The 20,698-nt window shown below is 48.0% G+C and overlaps 2 protein-coding genes across 3 annotated transcripts; one reads left to right on the top strand and one right to left on the bottom strand.

The window, feature by feature from the left end:
* The first annotated feature begins 340 nt into the window (after positions 1 to 340).
* LOC147229644 (discoidin, CUB and LCCL domain-containing protein 1) lies at positions 341 to 15,558 on the top strand. Its single transcript, XM_086155222.1, has 15 exons — positions 341 to 495; positions 7,397 to 7,618; positions 8,756 to 8,893; positions 9,525 to 9,576; positions 9,666 to 9,738; positions 9,809 to 9,942; positions 10,020 to 10,057; positions 10,194 to 10,364; positions 10,821 to 10,933; positions 11,015 to 11,192; positions 11,272 to 11,361; positions 11,485 to 11,578; positions 12,631 to 12,668; positions 12,740 to 12,847; positions 14,278 to 15,558. The coding sequence occupies exons 1-15, from the start codon at positions 393 to 395 to the stop codon at positions 14,670 to 14,672; spliced, it is 1,947 nt and encodes a 648-aa protein (XP_086011348.1). The 5' UTR covers positions 341 to 392; the 3' UTR covers positions 14,673 to 15,558.
* Positions 14,979 to 20,409, bottom strand: LOC147229643 (uncharacterized). Of its 2 annotated transcripts, none has more exons than XM_086155223.1 (3): positions 20,213 to 20,409; positions 19,847 to 20,108; positions 14,979 to 17,613 (listed from the first exon to the last, which is right to left on the bottom strand). In XM_086155223.1, exons 1-3 carry the CDS (start codon positions 20,258 to 20,260, stop codon positions 16,091 to 16,093), a joined length of 1,833 nt encoding a protein of 610 aa, XP_086011349.1. In that variant the 5' UTR covers positions 20,261 to 20,409; the 3' UTR covers positions 14,979 to 16,090. The 2 variants fall into 2 exon arrangements, with proteins under 2 accessions (XP_086011349.1, XP_086011350.1); XM_086155224.1 differs by having other exon boundaries at positions 19,847 to 20,084.
* Between the last annotated feature and the right edge of the window lie 289 nt (positions 20,410 to 20,698).

The following is a 20,698-nucleotide window of genomic DNA, read 5'->3' as shown; positions in this document are numbered from 1 at the left end:
TCTCGAGAAATCTCGCGGTTTGAAACTCATTCACGCCGGGTGAGAAAGTTTGCTCAAGTTTGGTTAAGTTTGACGGACGAAAAAAAACAAACAAACAAAAAAATCGATCCAAGACTGAAAGTTTGACGTTTCTGCGAGTAAACAAAATGAAAAACTACAAACATGGCCGGCGTCTGGCTCGGCGCGCTCCTTCCGGGGCTAGCCCCGCCCCTTACTGAGAATGGAATGCGAGTGAGTTGATGATTGACATCATCGCTAGCCAATAGGCGAGAGGAAAGGGTTTACCGTAGCCAATAGCGGGCGCGCCAGAAGTTTGCGGTGGCAGACCGGGGCAGAGGCTTCGGTCCGCAGCCGCCGGAGGTTCACTCTCCCCCGGTCAGAGCGCAGGAATCATGCCCGCTAAGTGCGGAGACGCCGCGGATGCTTTGAAATCACTGACCGTCGGATTCTGGATTACCGTGGGCGTCTGCTCGGCGGCTGTCCGCGGCCAGGAGGGTAAGAGGACGCTTCCTGTTCACTCCTGACGTGAGACTTTTACATCTTGAAACTTTTGTTTTTGAAAATTCCTGATGACTCTCCTTCGGTTTGTTGGAGCTTTAAAAGCAAACGGGCTTTCAGACATCTCAGCTCTTATCCTGAAGTATTCCTTATTCCGTGCAAACATCCCCGCAGCCACAGGTATGGCTCAGATGATTTGCAGAAAATGCAAAAAAAAAAAAAGATAACAAACAAAAAACTGGGTCTCCAGAAGGTTGGATCAGGTTTGTGGATGGAGAAGCTGAGGGAGACCCGATCATGTGGTGACAAGGGAGGCATTCTTTACATACTCTTCCTGCCTTTTGCGTGTTTACCTACAGAGCTCGGCTATCAGTTTACCTTTCCCACCAGTTTTTCCTGCACAAGTCCATGTGCACAGCATGAATCACACACACACACACACACACACACAGGCAAATGGAAATGTAATTTATTGCTCCTCAGGCTATGACTGTAACACTAAATCTCTGCAGTGTTTTCTTTTCTGCATCTGTCTGCGGGGGCTTTTGGTTTCCTCACATTTGGACGCCATTAAGCCCCGAGCGCAATTATTCATTTGTGAATCACCCGAGCCGGACGGCCCGGGCGGGAATTGACGCAAAAAGAGCTCGGGGTTGCGATCGACGCCCGAGACGGGGCGAGGCAACGCGGTGACAGGTAGCACAGGTGAACATCCTGCCCGCCGGCGTGGGCCTGTGAGGGCCTGCCGCCGAGGCGCCGGCTGGGGCGGGAAAATAAAAAAAAACACGCCCCCGGGGGGCCGACCCGGCGGCCGCCACCGCTCCAAATTCACCTTCAACAGCAAACTCATTTTGGTCGCAAATGGTGGCCGGACCGGTAAAATCATTACTGGGAAGTAACTTTTAGTGTAAAGGAGAACAGGTAGATGATAAAAATCTTTATATGTAATGAACTGTTCCTTTAGCAAAATACATGAGATTTATGAAGTGCAATTTCAATTCATTTTGTTGTATTTTAACCCAAAGTGGTGGATTTTTCTTGAACCCGTGGGCCGGATTGGACCCCTCGGCGGGCCAGTACCGGCCCACGGGCCGTACGTTTGACCCCTTCAGTTCTACAATCTCAAACGTTGACAGAAAGCAGAATGGGGAAGTGGTTTCTGAGATTCATTTTGTTGTATTTTAACCCAAAGTGGTGGATTTTTCTTGACTCTGCGGGCCAGATCGGACCCCTCGGCGGGCCAGTAACGGCCCGCGGGCCGTACATTTGACCCCCCCCAGTTCTACGGTCTATAACAGTGACAGAAAGCAGACGGGGAACTGGTTTCTGAGATTGATGAAGTGCAATTTCCATTCATTTTGTTGTATTTTAACTCAAAGTGGTGGATTTTTCTTGACCCTACGGGCCGGATCGGACCCCTCGACGGGCCAGTACCGGCCCGCGGGCCGTACATTTGACCCCCCCCAGTACTATGGTCTCTAACGTTGACTGAAAGCAGATGGGGAACTGGTTCCTGAGATTCATGAAGTGCAATTTCAATTCATTTTGTTGTATTTTCGCCCAAAGTGGGTGATTTTTCTTGACCCCCGCGGGCCGGATTGGACCCCTCGGCGGGCCGTACGTTTGACCCCCTCCAGTTCTACGGTCTATAACAGTGACAGGAAGCAGAACGGGGAAGTGGTTTCGGGGGGTCGGAGGGGGCGAGCGGCCACCCAGAAACGGCCCCCGCCTCCCGGCCGGAAAGTGACAGATCCATGCTCCGTTGCCCGCGGTTACACTATGTGGCTGTGGCATTTCCAGGAAATCCTTAGGGGACGTGAGGAGGAGCGGCGGCCACGGCGGGGGGGGGGACGGACATCCAAAGTGCTGCTGGGAAGGAGCGGAGGGGTGATGGACTCGGGGCGAGCACAAGGTTATCCTCACGTTCCCCCGCAACAAATCCTCCGCACCCTTATAAGGAAGACGAGCGGCGGCGAGGGTTATACGTTGACCGGCGCCTTGTCTCTGTTTTGACCATTCTTGGTGGACCCCCCTCCTCCTCTTCCACACACACACCAGGGTGGGTTTCTGCTGCCCACACTGAGCTTTGTTGCCTGGCCACTTTGGGGAATTGACTCATTAACTCCCCGCAGGAATGCACGTTTGTCGGAGGCAACAAATATCGTGTTTTCCCCGCGGTTTTCCGTGACAAATCCGCCAAAGAGAAACATGAATATCGCCGAACGCATTCGCAGACTGTCGGGTCATCGGTGATCCGCGCTTTGATTTATCGCTTTTAATGTCTGCGGAGGTTTTCGGTCATCCGGGTCAGGGTGGATTCATGTTCGGATCATCTCGTCGTGGCAGCCGGACGTGAATTCCTTCACTTGGAGACGTTTCAGACCCTCGTCTTCACTTCGAATGACCTGTGCGGAGTTTCACGATTTAACTGCCAGGGTTTTGGGCGGGTTTAGGTGATGGAAATGGAAGAGTTGATGTGGAAGGGAGTTGTTATGCTAATGGAGGTGGCGTTCAAAATATTAATTAAAAATTAATTCATCAAATGAATTAAATTAATTAAATATTATTAAATATTAATTATAATATTATAAATATTATTAATTAAATATTATTTAGAAATAAGCAACTTTTGGGGATCACCTGGACTGAAAGTCAGACAAAGCAGGGAAACATGTTGGTTCTCTGGTAATATTTTTTTTCCATTAACCAGACCTGGGCATTTTGCTTTTTTTTAATTTTTTTTTTAAATACTTTAATAACTATTTTCAATCCATATTGATTTTAGAAAACCCTCTTTAAAAATTTTTGTATGGATGATTAAATACAAAATAATGTTGGGACATTTATATGATCATTTATGATTTTAAAGTTGAAATAAAATGCAAAAAAAAAAAAAAAAAAATCTAATTTATTTATGTAATTTTTATTTTGTTAAATTAACCAGTCGGCTTGTGCATAAATAATAATGAGCAGATTCATGGACGTGGTGAAAGAGGAAATTCGGAAACTCCCCCGTGAGGGGAAAAGCCCAGAAGAAGTTCTGATTCCCGTCGATCAAATGCCATTATTGATTCTGTCTGATCTCTGGGTCTCCTGATACCGGAAACAGAATCGTGAATGCCTGAACTGATAATGACGCACGAACGGTTGCTCGTCTCTACACGTGCGTTGACCCTGACTGCAGGATAAGCAGGATACACAATAAATGAATGCGACCGTTTTTTTAAAAATTTGGGACGATCGTCCTTGGAATCGAACATTCCTGGATTCCCGGCTCCTCCCGGTGTGTCCAAGTGTTGCGGAGCGAGACGATGAACCCCAAACTGCTCCCCTGGAGCTGATAGACGGCAGCCTGGGTTCAATGCAGAGAAGGAATTTCCCCACGGGGGATTAATAAAGGATAAATTAATTTATCTTGTAAATCTAAAGCGCTGTCACGGACACATGGACGCCGTAATTCAAGCCAGCGCTCGAAAAAAATGAAGAAATCCAAGATGGATCCTCACTTTTCGCTGGAGTTGCGTTCCAGGAGCCCCCGTGAAAAGAGAATTTCCGAAAAAGTCGAGACATGATCATTTTGATGGCTTTTGGATCATCGTAACGTACAATTAACATTAGAATGCAATATGTGTTAATTACTTACAAAATGTCGAGTAAATTGAAAATTAATATTAAATGTTAAGTAAATGGAAATGATTTATATAAAAGAAATAAATTATTATAAATCTATAGGAGTTATTATACATCGATATGAATTATTTGTATCAAATTGTATGTTTTTAAAAAATCATTTGATAGGGTGAGGCGTTTTCCATGTTTACAATTAATTAACTTTTACTTACAATGAATTTTACAATTAATTTACGGTTTTACTGACGCTTAAGGTCGCGGTCTTTCTTCATGTAACGAACTGTAGATTGGTTTAAAACGTCTGCCTTTCTTTAACGTATAAGGAAGTTTTATCTTTTCAGCATCGCTCCGGGTCTAAAGCAGACTTTTTGGTGGTTGCTGGGCGTTTAGGAGCGTGTTGTTATTCCGTAAGAGATCTGGCGTGGGTGCGATGGAAGGAGCGAAGGAAATCTCGTATTCTGTTTAGAAAATGAATTTTAGTTCAATTTTATCATGTTTTTTTTCTTCTTAGGCTAGAACAACAATTTAGAGTTGAAAAAAAAAATCAGTTTGGAAATGATTTTAAAATACTTGTGATATTTCTTCATAATACTGTGTCATTTTAAAGGAAACAGAAATCAGATTTGAGGATAAATTTCGGGTCGGGAACCGATGGCTTGCGAGCACGTCCGGGTCATGGTTAAAGTGAAAAAAATCAATTTTATCAGATAGTCAACTAGTTTATCCGCAATCCTTTAAACGGAAAAAGATGGCGAAAAGAAAAAAAGACGATGAAAGTGCTTTCCAGGCGGCGTGGACGGAGGAATTTGCATTTGGATCTGCGGTATGTCTTATATGCAGTGATAAAATTGCATCGATGAAACGGTCAAATATAAAATATTATATATTAAATATATTATTATTATATATTAATATAGTAAAATATCATATATTTGTTTGGCACTTCAAACAAATCCATGCGGCACCAGAGGTCGCATTAAAAGTAAGACCTGTTTAATTTATTAAAAAATATTATATATTAAATATGTTATTATTATAAATTAATATAGTAAAATATCATATATTTGTTTGGCACTTCAAACAAATCCATGCGGCACCAGAGGTCTCATTAAAAGTAAGACCTATTTAATTTACTATACATAGAAAATACTATATGGCTCTCAATGAAATATATTTAGAATTATTTGGCTTTTATGGCTCTCCCAATTTTTATCATGAAAAAAAAAAAATTAAAATACTGCAAAACAATGATAAACCACAAGAGCAGAACAACCAAAAAAATAAATAAATAAATTAAATAAAATTAAAAAATCAGCAAAGCAAAAATTTCTCGTGTCCAATTCCCATCGTTTCGTTGCTCAGACGCTTCTAACGGTAACGAACGCCTTCACGGCTGCGGGACATCCTGACGGTGTGTATCCTCGGTTCGTCGCCCCGAATGATCCAGACATGGAAATAAAATAAAAAAACAAAAATCCGAACCGATTTTCCACGGCACAAATGAGTAATTCCTGCCACGCAGGAGGTCGCGGTGGTTCCCGCATGCATGCATGCATCCCCCGCCGCCGGCTGCATCGTCTCACCGCCGAGATAATGAGGAGAAGATAAACACGCCGCGGTTTGCTTGGAACGCTAACGGGAGACTCTTCTGACTCACACTTCCTCAGTTCTGACAAAGCCGCGAATATTCGCCGGCGAGAGGAACCAGAGGCTCGGAGCCTTTGGGCCGAGGACCCCTGACCCCCCCCCCCGCCGCTCGTTAGGAAGAGAAACCCAGCTTCGGGAGAAAAACGTCTCGTTTCTACCGCTCGCAGATCCGAACGGAGATGAAACCGCATTTCGGTGTGAACGCAAGAACGCAAACTCGCTTCGAAGCGAACCGAAAGCTAAAAGCTTCTCCTCTGAGCTTCTTCTGCCAACCTTCTTCTCTACCTTCCCTCCTTTTACAAACATCCTAATCAAAATGTCAAAGATGTCTTCGACAAGACATGGACGGCTAAATATTCATTTCCAGAAGCCGATGATTTGAATCGTCACCGCGTGACCGAACACGGAGGCGGATGCAAAGACTCGTCTGGTGAAGGTCGTCGGATATTTTGCTAGCAAAACCCCAAAAACCAACAAGGGTATTTTTCTAAAGCGTTGCACGCCGAGAAATGCAGCTTCCAAGGCCGGATCCCACAAAATAAGCCGAAAAAGCGAAAGATTCGATCATATAACATGAATAAAAACCACTTTTTTGCATCAAGTTGAGCAATTTTGTTTGGTTAGCATACTGCTAAACACCTTTTTTTAGTGTTCGTGAAGGTCAACATGTTCGACCAGTGGTCCCCAAATCCAGATACGGCCCGCCTCCACGTGCATTATGATTTTTTTTTGTCATTTCGGCCACGTCATCGTGACTTGTACATGCATAGGACGGAAAAAATCTATCCAACCCTTCTGCGGCCTGTGCTTTATCTGAAACCCCTCCCTCAAAAAAAAAAAAAATTCTGGACTCATCCCTGTAAAATAACACGGAATAATAGCGAAAAGATTATGGAAGGGAAAAATAAATTCAGAATGCAGGGGATTTAACCTGGTAGGCGTTGGTATCAGTTGTGTTTCATAGGTTAATTTTTCCTCGGTCTTTTTTTCCAGTGAAAAACTTGAAAAGGGTTATTTGGTTATTATTTCATAAACAGTGTTATTAATTTCATTAATAATGTTATTATTTATTTTCTGGGTTTTTTTTTTTCCCCTGTCAAGATCCCCGAAAGGGTTCATTTTTGGTTATGTGTGGCTTTCTGGAAAACAATAAATGTTTACGTTTAGACACCTCTGCGATCGTCACACTTTTTGTGACAAATTCCCCGTCAGAAAAGGGAAAAGTTATTTTGTTTGCAGGGAAAAGTTTGGGGACCCTCTGCATTAGATCTTCTTAGAACACTCATGGAATGATCGATTTTGTTTGTATTGTTTATTAACCCTCATAATATGTCAAGGGTCAATTTGACCCATTTCACCCATTGACCCTTAACATAATATGAGGGTTAATCTTCTCACCAGTAGCAGCTAATTGCTAATTGAGCAGAAATAAGTTGGATTATTCGACACCATTCCGGTTTCACCCATGCAATTAAAAAAAAAAAAATGACTCGCCCACCCCTGCTTGGCCCTCTTTCCTATCAAGGATTTAGAAATCCATCCCAGAATATGCACCGTATCCATGATACCGCGGTACCTCCCGGCTCCGCCATCACCAGCTTTCCTTCCCCGGTCCTGGCAGGTAACGGCTGCGGTCACACTCGGCTCGGCGCCGAGTCCGGCACCCTGGCGTCCCTCAACTACCCGGGCACCTACCCGGGCGGCGCCTGGTGCAGGTGGAGGCTGCGGGTGCCGGAGGGCCGGACGCTTCGCCTCCTCTTCGGGGATTTCGACATCGAAAGCAGCTCCGACTGCGGCAACGGCTCCCTGCTGATCACCGGGAAGAACGGCGACACCGGCCTGGGTGAGATTCTCCGGTTAAAGATCCCCGAAGGGCGCCGACTCCGGACGCAAGCCCGGAGAAGCTCGGTTTACGGCGCAGGATACGACCCACATCGTGTTTAGTCACCCGGTGTTTGTTTACCGCAGGATTCCACAGAGTCGCTGCTCATTATTTTAATTTGCTTTCTGCGCTCGGTAGCTGTTCTTACAAGCAGACGCGGACGCTTCGGCTATCGCTTTGCGGACGCAAAGCAGGGATCGAGGCCGGCGACGATCAGCGGGACTATTATTAGCGGGTCGCCGAGTCCAAAAAGGTGCCGAACGAGGAATGTAAAAATATATATGTTTGTAGTTCCACTGAATTTACTTCAAATCAGCACATGTTCATATTTATGATCTTTTTTTGGGGGGTGAATATTAGATTATACAGCGTGGTCAGGGGTTTCCTTTGTAAAATTGTCACGCAGAGTTTATTTGTGATCAGCTACTTAAAAACGGACTCCAAAATCCCAAATAAACAGTGACAATTCTGCAGAATTCAATGTAAAACATTATCTTTACAAATATTGAAATGGGTGCGAGAGAGGAGGATACAGAGAATAGGGTTAGAAGGAGAAGCTTGATTTGCTGTGACGACCCATGAAGGGAAAAAGCCGGAAGGAAAAGAAGAATTTAATTTAATTGATTTTGAATTTATTTCAAAGAAGATTAGTTTTAGTTTCATTGTATTTTGATTTAATTGATTTTGATTTTTTTAATAATTAGTTTAGCTTGATTTAATTGATTTTGATTTTTTTAATTTGTTTAATTTAATTGTATTTCAATTTAATTTAATTGATTTTGAATTCATTTCAAAACAAAATTTTTTGTTTCATTTTATTTTAATTTAATTGATTTTGATTTTTTTGAATACTTTAATTTAATTGTATTTGAATTTTATTTCATTGATTTAAATTTTTTAAAATAATTCTTTACATTTAATTGTATTTTAATTTTATTTAATAGATCTTCAATTCATTTTTTAAATTGTTTAATTTTAATAGATTTTCGTTTTATCTTACTGAAGATTTAATTTCCAAATCATCGACCTATCTGTCTTTTTTTTCTGAATTTTTCTGTGTTTTTTTTTTTTTTTTTTTTTTTCCCAAACATCCTGCAGGCCCTGTGTGCGGGAAGCTCAGCGCCTCTCAGAAGAACCTAACGATTCCCAGCAACGAGGCGACCGTAAGCTTCAGGTCGGGGTCGCACCGCTCCGGACGCGGCTTCCTCATATCCTACGCCACCGACCTCCATCCAGGTACGACCGCCTATCACGTCGCGACGATACGAACCCCCACGCCGTCGCACGGATCCGTTCTCGGGATGTTTCCCCCTCCCGCCGCTGCAAAAGCAGCAGCTTCTTGTCATTTCCCTTCAATCTCCACAGCCTGTTTGCACAAAACACCAGAGTCAGCCTGCAAGAACGAAGGCCTCGGGCTTCATTCTGTCACTAGAAGAGGCCGCATTCCTTCACACCCTCCTCCTCTTGAAAAGCGGAGTTAACTCAACGGTGATAATCTCCCCCCCCCCCCTCCCCATGTCGGGGCTCGACAGATTATGATTTATGCGCGTTTGTCTGTCGGTCGCCGTGGATACGTGCAGAATGCTAGTTTCCTGTTTTTTCGCAGGGCTGTTTAAAATGGAACGCGGCGCACAAACGGGCGTCTGTAAGCGGCGATCGCCGCTGAAAAGACAGTCAAGCGCAACAAGAGGCTCAGTCACAGACGGTGACGGTCGCCCGTCCCGTAATATAGCGCCTTCGGCCGCGGCGTGGCCGTGCGAGCCGGCGATACGAGCTCCCGCCGCTAAAAATGCGTCCATTCACGGCGCCGAGCGACCTAAATCGAGTCTTTGTTGTATCCGTGCTGACGCCTGTGTCGCTGTTGCAGATCTCATTTCTTGTTTACGACGGGGGTCGCATTTCAGCTCGCCCGCGCTGAGGTTCGTACCCGACGTGCACGTCGCCTGGCCCGGGAGCCGGCCGGTGCACGTTCTGAGCGCCCGTCTCGTGTCCCTCTGCTGTCTCGCAGCGTTTACTGCCCGGCCGGCTGCAGGGACGTCGCCGGGGACGTCTGGGGGAACCCGGAACAGGGTTACAGAGACGTAAGTCTGCATCGTGAACGAAAAAAAACAAAAGCGATTGAAAATAATCCCGATTTCACTTTTCTGGCAGACATCGGTGCTGTGCAAGTCCGCCGTGCACGCCGGAGCCGTCTCCGACGCGCTGGGAGGCCACGTCAGCGTCGCTCGGCAGAAAAGCCTCACGCTCTACGAGTCGGCCTTCGCCAACGGAGTCGTCTCCAAAATGTGCGGCGCTCGCAATTTAAAAAGAAAAATAGTTCTCAGAATGGTTTCCTAGCTTGGCTGTGCGCTTCTCTTGACAGGGGGTCGTTATCCGAGAAGAAGCTGCTCTTCATCCAAGGTAAACTCTCACGCGCGGGTCATTCGTCCACGGCATTTACAACACACACGCTGTGTTTTCTCACATTCCTGAGCGTTTATCTGAAAGGCCACAAAACAATCAGTACCTCCTTTTTTTTTTTCTTTTCTGCTCTCAGAGTGCAAAAGCGTCCTGGCCGTCTCCGCTCTGAACGCCTCGTCTTTCCGGGATCCGGGCAGCGGAGCGGCCGGCGTTTCCTCCGCCGGCGGGTTCCTGCGCTGGGAAGCCGACGCCGACGATCCGGATCCTTGGATGGAGCTGAGCCTCGGCGAGAAAAGCACAATCACAGGTGGGTTAAAGGTCGGCGGGAAATCCAGAACAGAACTCCGGCGGATCCGTTTCAAAAAACACATTTTATCGAGTTGTTACTCGAGTTTTTCCTCTCCTGGTCTTTGCAAACACACACCCATTTGTGAGGGTGAATATTATTGTATTTTATAATTTTGCCTTTTTTGGACAAAGACATTTTTGTTATTTCAATGATTTTTGTATTTTTAATGATTTAAAAATAATAAATCTGACTCTGAATCATTTCCTGTCATTAATAATATAATATTTAATATAACATTTAATGATAGTGAAGACATATTTAATTAAATATAAATATTATAAATTATATATATTATTAATTATAAATTATAAATATATAATTAAAGATAAACATGTTGGGACAAACATGATAATTACTTTCCCGCTTTTTTTTTGTATTGCATTTAAAAACAATAAATCCCGGCTGCTTTTCCAGGGATCACAACATCGGGATCCGACAAAAACCACTTGGAATCCTTCATCCTTCTTTTCAGCAGGGACAGGAGGAGCTGGCGGGTTTACAAAGACGCTCTCAGCAAAGAAAAAAAGGTCGGCGTTGGAATTCGGCCGCTGTAATTCTTTGTTTTTGGCCGCTCTTTGTGAGGTCACTTCCTCCTCGCCCCCGCCCAGGTGTTCCAGGCCTCCTCCGACGGTCACCTGACGGTCCTGAACAGCCTCTTCCCCCCCGCCGTGGCTCGCTTCGTCCGGCTGCGGCCGAGGACGTGGTACGGACGCGTGGCGGCCGCCGTCCAAATCCGAGGCTGCGCCGTCTCTAAGACGACTCCGGGTCAGAACAACACCAGTCAGCGTGAGTGTCGCCGCCGTCCGTCCGTCCGTCCGATCGTCCGTCGTCGTGTTTCTAACGTCGCGGTTCTGTGGCTTCTCAGCTCCGACGGTGGTCAGAATGGCTGTGGATCCACCGCGCCCGCCGCCGCCCTCCCCCTCGGAGGGCCCCGTGATCCTGGAAACTAAACTGGGTCGGTCCCTCCGTCGCCTTGTCGCGGTTTGTCCTCATGTTTGGACCAATACCGCTTTTTAAAAGAATACATTTATAACACCTGTTTCTCTGGTTACTCACCGGATCGCCTGCGACGGTCCAGCCTCCGGCCAGCCGGTGCTGGTGGCGGTGGGCGTGGTCCTCGGCCTGCTGATGTGCGGCAGCTGCTTGCTGGCTGGAGTCTGGTGGAAGCGAAGGTATCACCACTCCGCCCTGGATATATTCCCTCTTCTTCTTCTTATCTACTGTCAATCCACCTTCTCCATCTAACCCTGTTCTCTGGATCCTCCTCTCTCACACCAACTACCCTCATATCCTCTCTCACAACGTCCATCCATCTTCTCCTTGGTCTTCCTCTAGACCTCCTGCCTGGCAGCTCCACCTTCAGCAACCTTCTACCCACATCTTCACCATCTCAGTCATACATGTCCTGCACCCCTGCGACGGATTCTTCTTTTGCTTTGAGCTTTTCTTGTCAGGGGTCTCCACAATGAATCCACCTTCTCCATCTAACCCTATTCTCTGGATCCTCCTCTCTCACACCAACTACCTTCATATCCTCTCTCACAATGTCCATCCATCTTCTCTTTGGTCTTCCTCTAGACCTCCTGCCTGGCAGCTCCAATTCCAGCAACCTTCTACCCGCATCTTCACCATGGTTTGGACATGAACAGAGGAGTGTTCATGTCCAAACCATCTCAGTCATACATGTCCTGCACCCTTGCGACAAATTCTTCTTTTGCTTAGAGCTTTTCTCTTCAGGGGTCTCCACAACAAATCCACCTTCTCCATCTAACCCTTTTCTCTTGATCCTCCTCTCACATCAACTACCTTCATATCCTCTTTCACAACGTCCATCAATCTTCTCCTCAGTCTTCCTCTAGACCTCCAATTCTGGCATCATTATACCAGTATACTCACTCTCCTTCCTCTGTCAATGACCCAACCATCTCTGACCTTCTCTCCAGAACATCTAACATGTGCCATCCCTCTGATGGACTCATTCCTGATCCTGTCCTCAAACTAACCCCAGCATCTTCATCTCTGCGACCTCCAGCTCTGCCTCCTGTCTTTTGGTCATTGTCACTGTTTGCAGATCATCTCACCACTGTCTCCTCCACCTTTCCTTTCATTCTGGCTGATGTTCTTCTATCTCTTCAGACACTTTTCTCCACCCATTCCAACCTGCTTGAACTCGCTTCTTCACCTCTTTTCCACACTCAATAAATCTACTGGATCTCCCTTGCAGGAAGAAAGCGGCGCAGATGAAGTTCTCCTTGACGACAGGTGGGTGAAGAACCTCGGCGCTTCCCTCTTAGCAACTTCGAACCAACTTCTGAGTGCGTGCCATCTCGCAGGCGTTCAGGGTTTCCAGGCGAAGAGCCTCCCGGCCCCGCCGTCCGGGTTCATCTCGTACCCCCAGGAGCGCAACGTCCACGACACCCTCCCCGAGCCGCCCCTGAACGGTGCGTACCGAGCTTTCGGATCTGCCGCCGGGCGGCTTCACGCGCCAAACATTCCTGTTTTTAACCCGCCGAGCCTCTGAAAGAGACGCTTTAATTGGGAGCTTGATAAAAAAAAACCCTGGATGGGGGCCCTTCAGCGATAAACAGGGATGAGGGTCAATGCTAAGACAATTGAAGCCCTCTCCGGAGCCTGGTCTAATTAAAATATCTCCGGATCTGGGCACACACACACACACACACCACGGCCTCCTGCTGGGGGTGAAGGAGGGGGGATCTGAATGCTATATACTGTCAGACCCCGTTTCAGAAACGGGGTGTCGGGCTTTGTTGGTGGCCGGGCTGCTAATGAGGGGCTCAGAAGAGGACGCTTCCAGGCGGACAAGCAGCATTTCCAAGACAGGATTCAAATTATTTTTTTTTTTTCCTCAGTATCTCTCAGTATTTCTCAGTACGTGGCATTTATTTTGAAAGCGTTTCACCTTCCGTCTGTTCTGCCGCGATCCAGATAGTGAGACCGTGGAGACGGATGACCTTCTTTTATCGGTGCGCGACGCGCCGAGCTGGACGAGTTATCTGTGCGCGCTGAAAGAACGGCAGCCTATAGAACATGTCGTCAAATACACATTCCAACACCCTTATGTACGTGAAGGGACTCCGGCATTCACTGCGTTATGAATAACCCATGTGGGATTTGTAGGTTTCTCTCTCAAATTCAGCTTTAATAACAAAAAATTGTTGATATCGCCATCTAGAATCGCGTGAAATAACCCGTTTATGTTTTAAACAGGAGGTGCGGAACTCCTCGACGTTTATGAAAAGGATCTGAATCGGATTGAATGTTTTGAGAAAACACGCGGATCGTCACGACATTTACAAAAGAGAGGGGTTTTTTTTTGTTTTTTTTTTGTATTCTCTGGAAGGAAGTGGGCTGCGCTCCAGCGAGGGGCCTGGACTCGCAGAGACGGGCGTTTATCCTGGGTTTTCAACGCATCCTGGCAGCTCCGTGATGTTGACACGGTTGCAAAAAGCCAAATGCCTGAAAGGACTCCCGGCAACCGTTCAATAAACGGCGCGCTCGCCGATCGTCGCATCGGGCGTTTACGCTAGAATTATCTTTAAAAGGCCTCGAACATCTTTAACAGGGATTTGTAATTTTGTTTTTTGTTTTTTTTTTTCAACCGGCTAGCGGGGTGAAGCGGTTCGTAATGACAAGTACGTGGGCGGCGGGTTCATCAGAAAGCTCCCAGTGTTTGCGCCCAAGTGACCCTGTCTAGTTCTTGGCTGGGACCGCCAAAATTTTGGATCCTCTCGTTGTTGCCTGGCAACGGATCCGAGCCGACGGCGGCTTCGGACAAACGGATGCAGGGCGCCTCTAACTGAAAACCGCACGTCTGCGTCGTAGCGCTAACTGTTTATTATCCCGTCCCCAGATTACGCCGAGCCGGCCGTGGGGCAGAAGGTCGGCTCCACGTTCAGGCCCTCCTCGGACGAAGGCTACACCGTCCCTTTCGTCTTCAACCACTACGACACCCCCGGCTCCCTGCCCGAGTACGCCGAACCGCTGCCGCCGGAGCCGGAATACGCCACGCCGTTCAGCGAGCAGGAATCCGTCCTACCGGTTTCGGCGGGCGGCGTCCAGCGCAACACGCGGTACGACTGCCCCTCGCACAGGATGCTCTCCAACGGCTACTGCACTCCCGCGCTTCACGCCAGCGGGCCGCGGCCCGTCAGCTGCGTCTACGCCGAGCCCAAATCTTGTTACTCTTTGCTGCAGAATCACACCTCGGGAGCGCCTTCGGACAGAGCCGGCTCCGACATGAAATGACAAAAAAAACGAATGATAAAAATAAAAGCGGGAAGCTTCCGCCGAGCCGAACTCCGACGCGGGACCGGAGATGCAAAAAGCGCACAAAGCGGATGGAACTGGTCCCTCCGTGCTTGACGTACCTTCAGTCCAAAACTCAGACGGCGCGGTGATCTGAGAGCCGCCGTCCAGGCCGCACACGGGACAGACGCCGCCAGATGCACAAACAAAAACCGCAGGTCCGACAGCGTCTTGGAGATATTATTAATGACAACTTGTTCAATCACAATCTGCACTTTCAGAAAACACAGCCAACAATGTGTTGCATATGTTGCCATCACAATAATAATAATAATAATAATAATAACAATTTAAAAAAAAAATTACATAAGCAATACATATTATCAACATGTTTTGGTTCAAAGAAAAAAACACACAGCACTGAAAGGAAGTGGCTGATATTGTTGCTATGATTATGTTTAACCACTAGATGGCCCTGTTGAGCTTTTTTTAAACAAAAAAAAAAAATTAACCATAGAGAATAGAACTTTGTCTGCTGGTACTTTTTGTTTTGGATAACAAAGTATAAACAAAGAAGTCAGTTTACACTAAAACGATGGGATTATGTGATCACATCAAAAGGCACAACAGGAAAGTTTTAGAATGGTGTTTCCTTTCCATGCAGTTCCACCTGCTGCACAAATACCTCGAATTCCAGAGCCGTGGTGTTTCCTGATTATCAAGAAAGAAAGAAAGGAAAAAAAAAAAGGCCACTTCTCCCCAAAATGAGTGTCAGAGAACCCGGACGTGACCTTTTTCTTACATGTTTTTCTTCTATGGCTGCAGTTACATTGTTAAAACTCAAAATAAAATCAGAAGTAAAAAAAAAAATTAAAAAAAAAGGAAATTTGACTTTACATTAATGCTACGGTTGACTCCGTAGGGCATGCAAAATTTAAAAGGATTCAGAGTCTTTTGTATAACCGTTATTAAAAGTGCATTTTCAAACCAACCATTGTGAAAGAGAACAGTAACAGTTTTACTAAGCGGCGATTCCGTTGTAGAGTAAAACGCGGACCTGCAAGAAAACGCTATTCTAGACATTTTTGGCGAACTCACGTTTGCCGTTATTTTTGCCCATAATACGAGGGGAATGTCTCATTTACTGCTGAATAAGGCACAATAAAACCGTTCCGAAAAAAATTGGCCTGTGTGATTTCAGTCAGCTAAAGTCGATTGTGCAGGTACCGAGTCGGTAGAAAAAGTACTTCGAAGCATTAACTCTGAATCAAATCACCGTCCTCGTGATGCTAAAAAGGTACAAAATAGTTGTGAATCATTACAAAGCAGAATAGAAGTGTGTAACACATAAAATATTTTACAGATTCGACTCTTTCGAAAACACCGTTCGGGCTCGGAGCGCCGGCCGAACCACCTCTTCACTCACCCCCGTTATCCGGGACGCTCTCGTTTGTGCTTTGCTCTTTCCTCTGCCCTCCCTCCTCCTTGCTCCCCTCCGAGGAGTAGTGGGCCAGAGTCTGGTGTCTGTTCCTGGACGGGGCGTCTTTGAAACACAGGCCGCAGTCCTCGCAGGCGTAGGGGAGCCCCTCTCGGCTCCTGCCGCCGGTTCCGTCGAGCTGGCTCTGCCCCGCCGCCAGCAGGGGGAAGCCGGGGTGAGCTGGAAACAGAGAGTCTCTCGGGTGGAGGGATGGATTCACGCCGCTGTTTAGCTGTATGCTAGCGGGAGGAAAACTCCTCGGACGCCCGCGCGACGCGCCTTGACCCTGCGGCCCGCGGCACGCGGCCCGGGCGCCGTCTTCCCGGGCGTGTTCGGAGGACAGGCCGTGGACCGTGCGGTAGTGGAAGCGGAAGCCGGAGTGATTGGAGAAGCCTTTCCCGCAGAGGCTGCAGATGAAGGGCCGCTCCCCGGTGTGGATGCGGGTGTGGATCTTGAGCGCTCCGGACTGAGTGAAACATTTGCCGCACTGGCTGCAGCTGTAGGGTTTCTCCCCCGTGTGCGTCCTCTGGTGCGCCCGGAGCCCGGCCAGGTGCGGGAAGCCCCGGTCGCAAAAGTCACAGGAATACGGCCTTTCCCCCGTGTGGATCCGCCGGTGGATCTTCAGCGCGCCGGACTGGCTGAAGCTCTTGCCGCACACGGAGCAGGTGTACGGCCGCGCGCCGGTGTGAACGTTGAGGTGGATGCGGAGGTTGCTGTGCGAGTTGAAGGCCTTGCCGCACTGGGTGCAGAGGAAGCCCGGGGGCTTCTGGGCGTGCTCGGAGCGCTGGTGCTGCAGCAGCTGGGAGGGTCGGGTGAAAGAGGCCGAGCAGTGCATGCAGGGGTGCAGCGACAACAGGGTCGGGATCGCCTTGTCGCGTTGCTCTTGCTGCCCGGCCTGAGTCTGCTTGGGCGCGTGGTGGCAGATTTGAGCGCAGGTAGGAAAGGGATGCTGGCAGGAGAAGCAGGGGAAGGCGGCGGAGAGCTGCGGCGCACGTGCCTGGCTGAGCTGAGGGCACGGCAAGCAGGCCGCTATAGGGCAGTGGTGATGGTGGAAATGATGGGCGTGCGGGTGAGAAAACAGCGAGTCCGCGCCTTCCTGCTGGCTCAGTATCTGGCTGCAGGCTTGCAAGCTGCGGTGGCAACACAAGCACGGGAACATGGTCAGGTGGTTGAAGGACGTTCGGGATGGAGGATTTCCGGAATTTGAGCTCTGCGTCCTGTCGTCCGCGCCGTCCCTCTGCGCTCGGCCGGACAGCCGGGTCTCCAGGTTGGAAGAACTCGGGCTGCTTTGTTCGGCGGTCGTGTCCGGTAAACACAGGTTCACCGGCGCGGCGCCGCTCGGGTTTTTCGAATGGCATTCCAGATCGGAGCGCGACGAGGAGGTCAGAGATCGTCTGGGTTTCAAAGTCTCAAAAGACGAGGAGGAGTACGGGCAGCCTGGGCACGTGCAGGTACGAGGCGCATCTACATGACAGGGAAACAGTTGCGGAGCTGAATGAGACGTTTTGCGACAATGTGTGAAATAGGATCTTTACTTTACATATGATCAATAGTCATGTAATTTCGTCGATAAATATGCGCCGGGGCTGCACAGCGGCGAAGGTCCCCGGTTCAATTCAGGAGGCGCTTTCTGTGTTGAAATGGCATGTTCTCTCCGTGTCTGCATGGGCTTCCTCCGGGTTCTCCAGGTACCTCCCACGGTCCGAACACATGCAGACGCATGCAAACCATTGCAATTCAGAACGGAGAAGAGCCCAGGAGCATTTGGAAACCCTGTAAGTAACTAACTTGACTAAATAACTATTGAGAAACATATTGCAGCATACCAGTCTCGAAGTAAATCATTGTAGATAGAAGTTAAATTACTTTAGTATACAGGGTGAAACTAGCTTGTTGTTGCTGTTGCAGTTATTGCTGTGGTTCTGGTCCTTGGTGCGATTGGTTTTGGTTTCTGATTGGCCCATCCACTCGGGACGTGTCTGGACGTATCCCAGTCATCTCAAGGAAATATATAAACACAAGCACCAAGCCAATTGCCCATTGCAATTCAGAACAGAGAAAAGTCCAGGAGATTAGCGTTCAGAAACCCAGTAAGTAATTAACTTGACTAAATAACTATTGAGAAACTTGTTGCCGAAAACCATGGTCACCGCTCATCAGACCTCTGGAGCTTATTCAGAAAGTGACAGCCCGCCTGGTGTTCAACCGTCCCAAATTCTCCCACACAACTCCCCTCCTTATGTCCCTAAACTGGCTCCCGGTCGCCGCCCGCATCAAGTTCAAGTCCCTAATGCTCGCCTACCGGGCGGTGAATGGAACAGCCCCGTCTTATCTCCGGGTTACGGTCAAGCCACATGTCCCTGCCCGTCCTGCCCGCCGACCGTCCACCCCATCACTCAGAGCCCCCGGCCGCCGATCCAACCGGTCTCAGCTCTTCTCCGACTCGGCTCCTCGGTGGTGGAACGAACTCCCGACAAAGGTCAGAAGAGCAGAGTCGCTGCCTTTTTTGGCTGAAAACATACCTCTTCACCAAAGCACTACCCTACCAATCGCACTAAGTGCCCCCTAAATAAAAAAAAAAAAAAAATTGAAAAAAATGAATGTATGTATGTATCTAGATCCGAGATAGCTATTTGGTTGAGTACTTCGGATCTTCGGTGACTGAACAGCACTTCTTGTAAGTTGCATTGGATAAAAGCGTCTACCAAATGACTGGAATGTAATGTAATGCAGGAGCTTCATTGGAGATCCTAAATTGTATGTTTCTACGGGACCACAGCATGAGAAGGTGGATGGTTGTCATTCTTAATGACATGTGAATTCCTGGGATTGAGTGGTTGGACGTTTTGATTTGTAGTCCTGTGATTGACAGGTCCAGGGTGAACCAAAGTCTCGGAATGGGCTCCAGCACCCATGAAACCCTGAGCGCAGGATTAACAGTATAGATAATGAATGACTGAATGACAGGTGCTTCGGGTCAACAGTCCAGACCAGAGGAGAGTGAAGAAACAGGTTCAAACAGGTTGGAATGGGTGGAGAAAAGTGTCAGTGGTACGATGAGATAATGAATAGCAGCCAGAAAGAAAAGACAGTGGTGAGACAAGCGATGCTCTACAAACAGTGACAATGACCAAAAGACAGGAGGCAGAGCTGGAGGTCACAGAGATGAAGATGTCAAGGTTCTCTTTGGGAGCGACCAGGACGGACAGGATCAGGAATGAGTCCCTCAGAGGGATGGTACATGTTAGATGTTCTGGAGATGGTCAGAGATGGTTGGGTCATGGTCAGAGGAGGGACAGTGAATATATTGGTAGACGGATGCTGGAATTGGAGGTCTCGAGGAAGACCAAAGAGATGATTTATGGACGTAGTGAGAGAGGATATGAAAGTAGTTAGTGTGAGAGAGGAGGATCCAGAGAATAGGGTTAGATGGAGAAGGTCGATTTGCTGTGGCGACACCTGAAGGGAAAAGCCCAACGGAAGAGAAGAATGAATGGATGAATGAACGAATACACACAGGCCTGTATATTTGTATGTGTTCAACATGGTGATGCTTCATACATTGATTCACCCCCTCAGCTGTCATGAGCCGTAACTGACAAGCTAACGTGAATGAAATTCATTTGGACACATTCAATTGTTCATTGACAGTTCTTAAAGGATGCAGTGCGACCTAGGAATTTCCGGGAGGTCTCACCTTCTCTCCCGACCCGGGTCTTGCTCCTTGGCTGCTCCAACCCGGACTGGACCGGCCGGCCGACCTCTGCCTTGTCCTGAACCGGTCGGGCTGGTTGCTGCAGCCCCTCTAGCGACCCCTCCCCTCCGATGACGCCCCACACCGCGTTCACCACATCCGGCGGCTCCTTCGAGGCGCTACTAGATGCGATAAAGTCTCCAATGAACTGGTGCATCTCCATCCAGGAGCTGTGGCCATGCTGGAAGACAGCGGAGTCCACAAACTGCATTGGTATCAATGCCCGCATACCGGAGCGGAGGGATGCTAATCATAGCTCCACGGCTGCTGCCAAAAACAAGTTCGCCTGCCGACGAACCGTCTACTTACAATGTCGCTGCTCTTGTCTTTGTCCATGAACTGAGGAGAACGGTGCATCTGGCGGCGCCACGTCGACAGTTTCCCTTCTCGGTCGTAATTTAAACACACCGAGGCTCACTTAAAACCCGCAGGGGGGCACAAACAAACAAACCCGACGTTTTGTAGCATGCTAGCTGAGCTAATGTAGCCCGCCGCAGGCTCGGACGGCCGGCTGATGTTGTGGACCGCAACTTCCGGGTTGTGGTGGTCACATGACACGGCCGCTCATCTTTTTGCCTCGTGATTGCGGAAGTGACGCGACGCAGAGTGGAACGCGTGCGATGAAAACAACTTATTCCATGGACGTCAAAACAAAAAGATATTTTAAATACATTTGAGAAGGAATCGAGTACCACACTACGAACTATGTATCTGACTCTGCCCACACCCCCAAGGCAAAAGAGACCCACTTCAAAATTATGAACGACATCTATCCATCTAAGGAATTATAGAGGA

Source organism: Fistularia commersonii, chromosome 11 (genome assembly GCF_037954325.1).
Source record: "Fistularia commersonii isolate RoL2024-O1a breed Wild chromosome 11, RoL_Fcom_v1.0, whole genome shotgun sequence".
Lineage (NCBI taxonomy): Eukaryota > Metazoa > Chordata > Actinopteri > Syngnathiformes > Fistulariidae > Fistularia > Fistularia commersonii.
The sequence above is the reverse complement of the archived record's forward strand: the minus strand, read 5'-3'. Positions and strand labels throughout refer to the sequence as shown.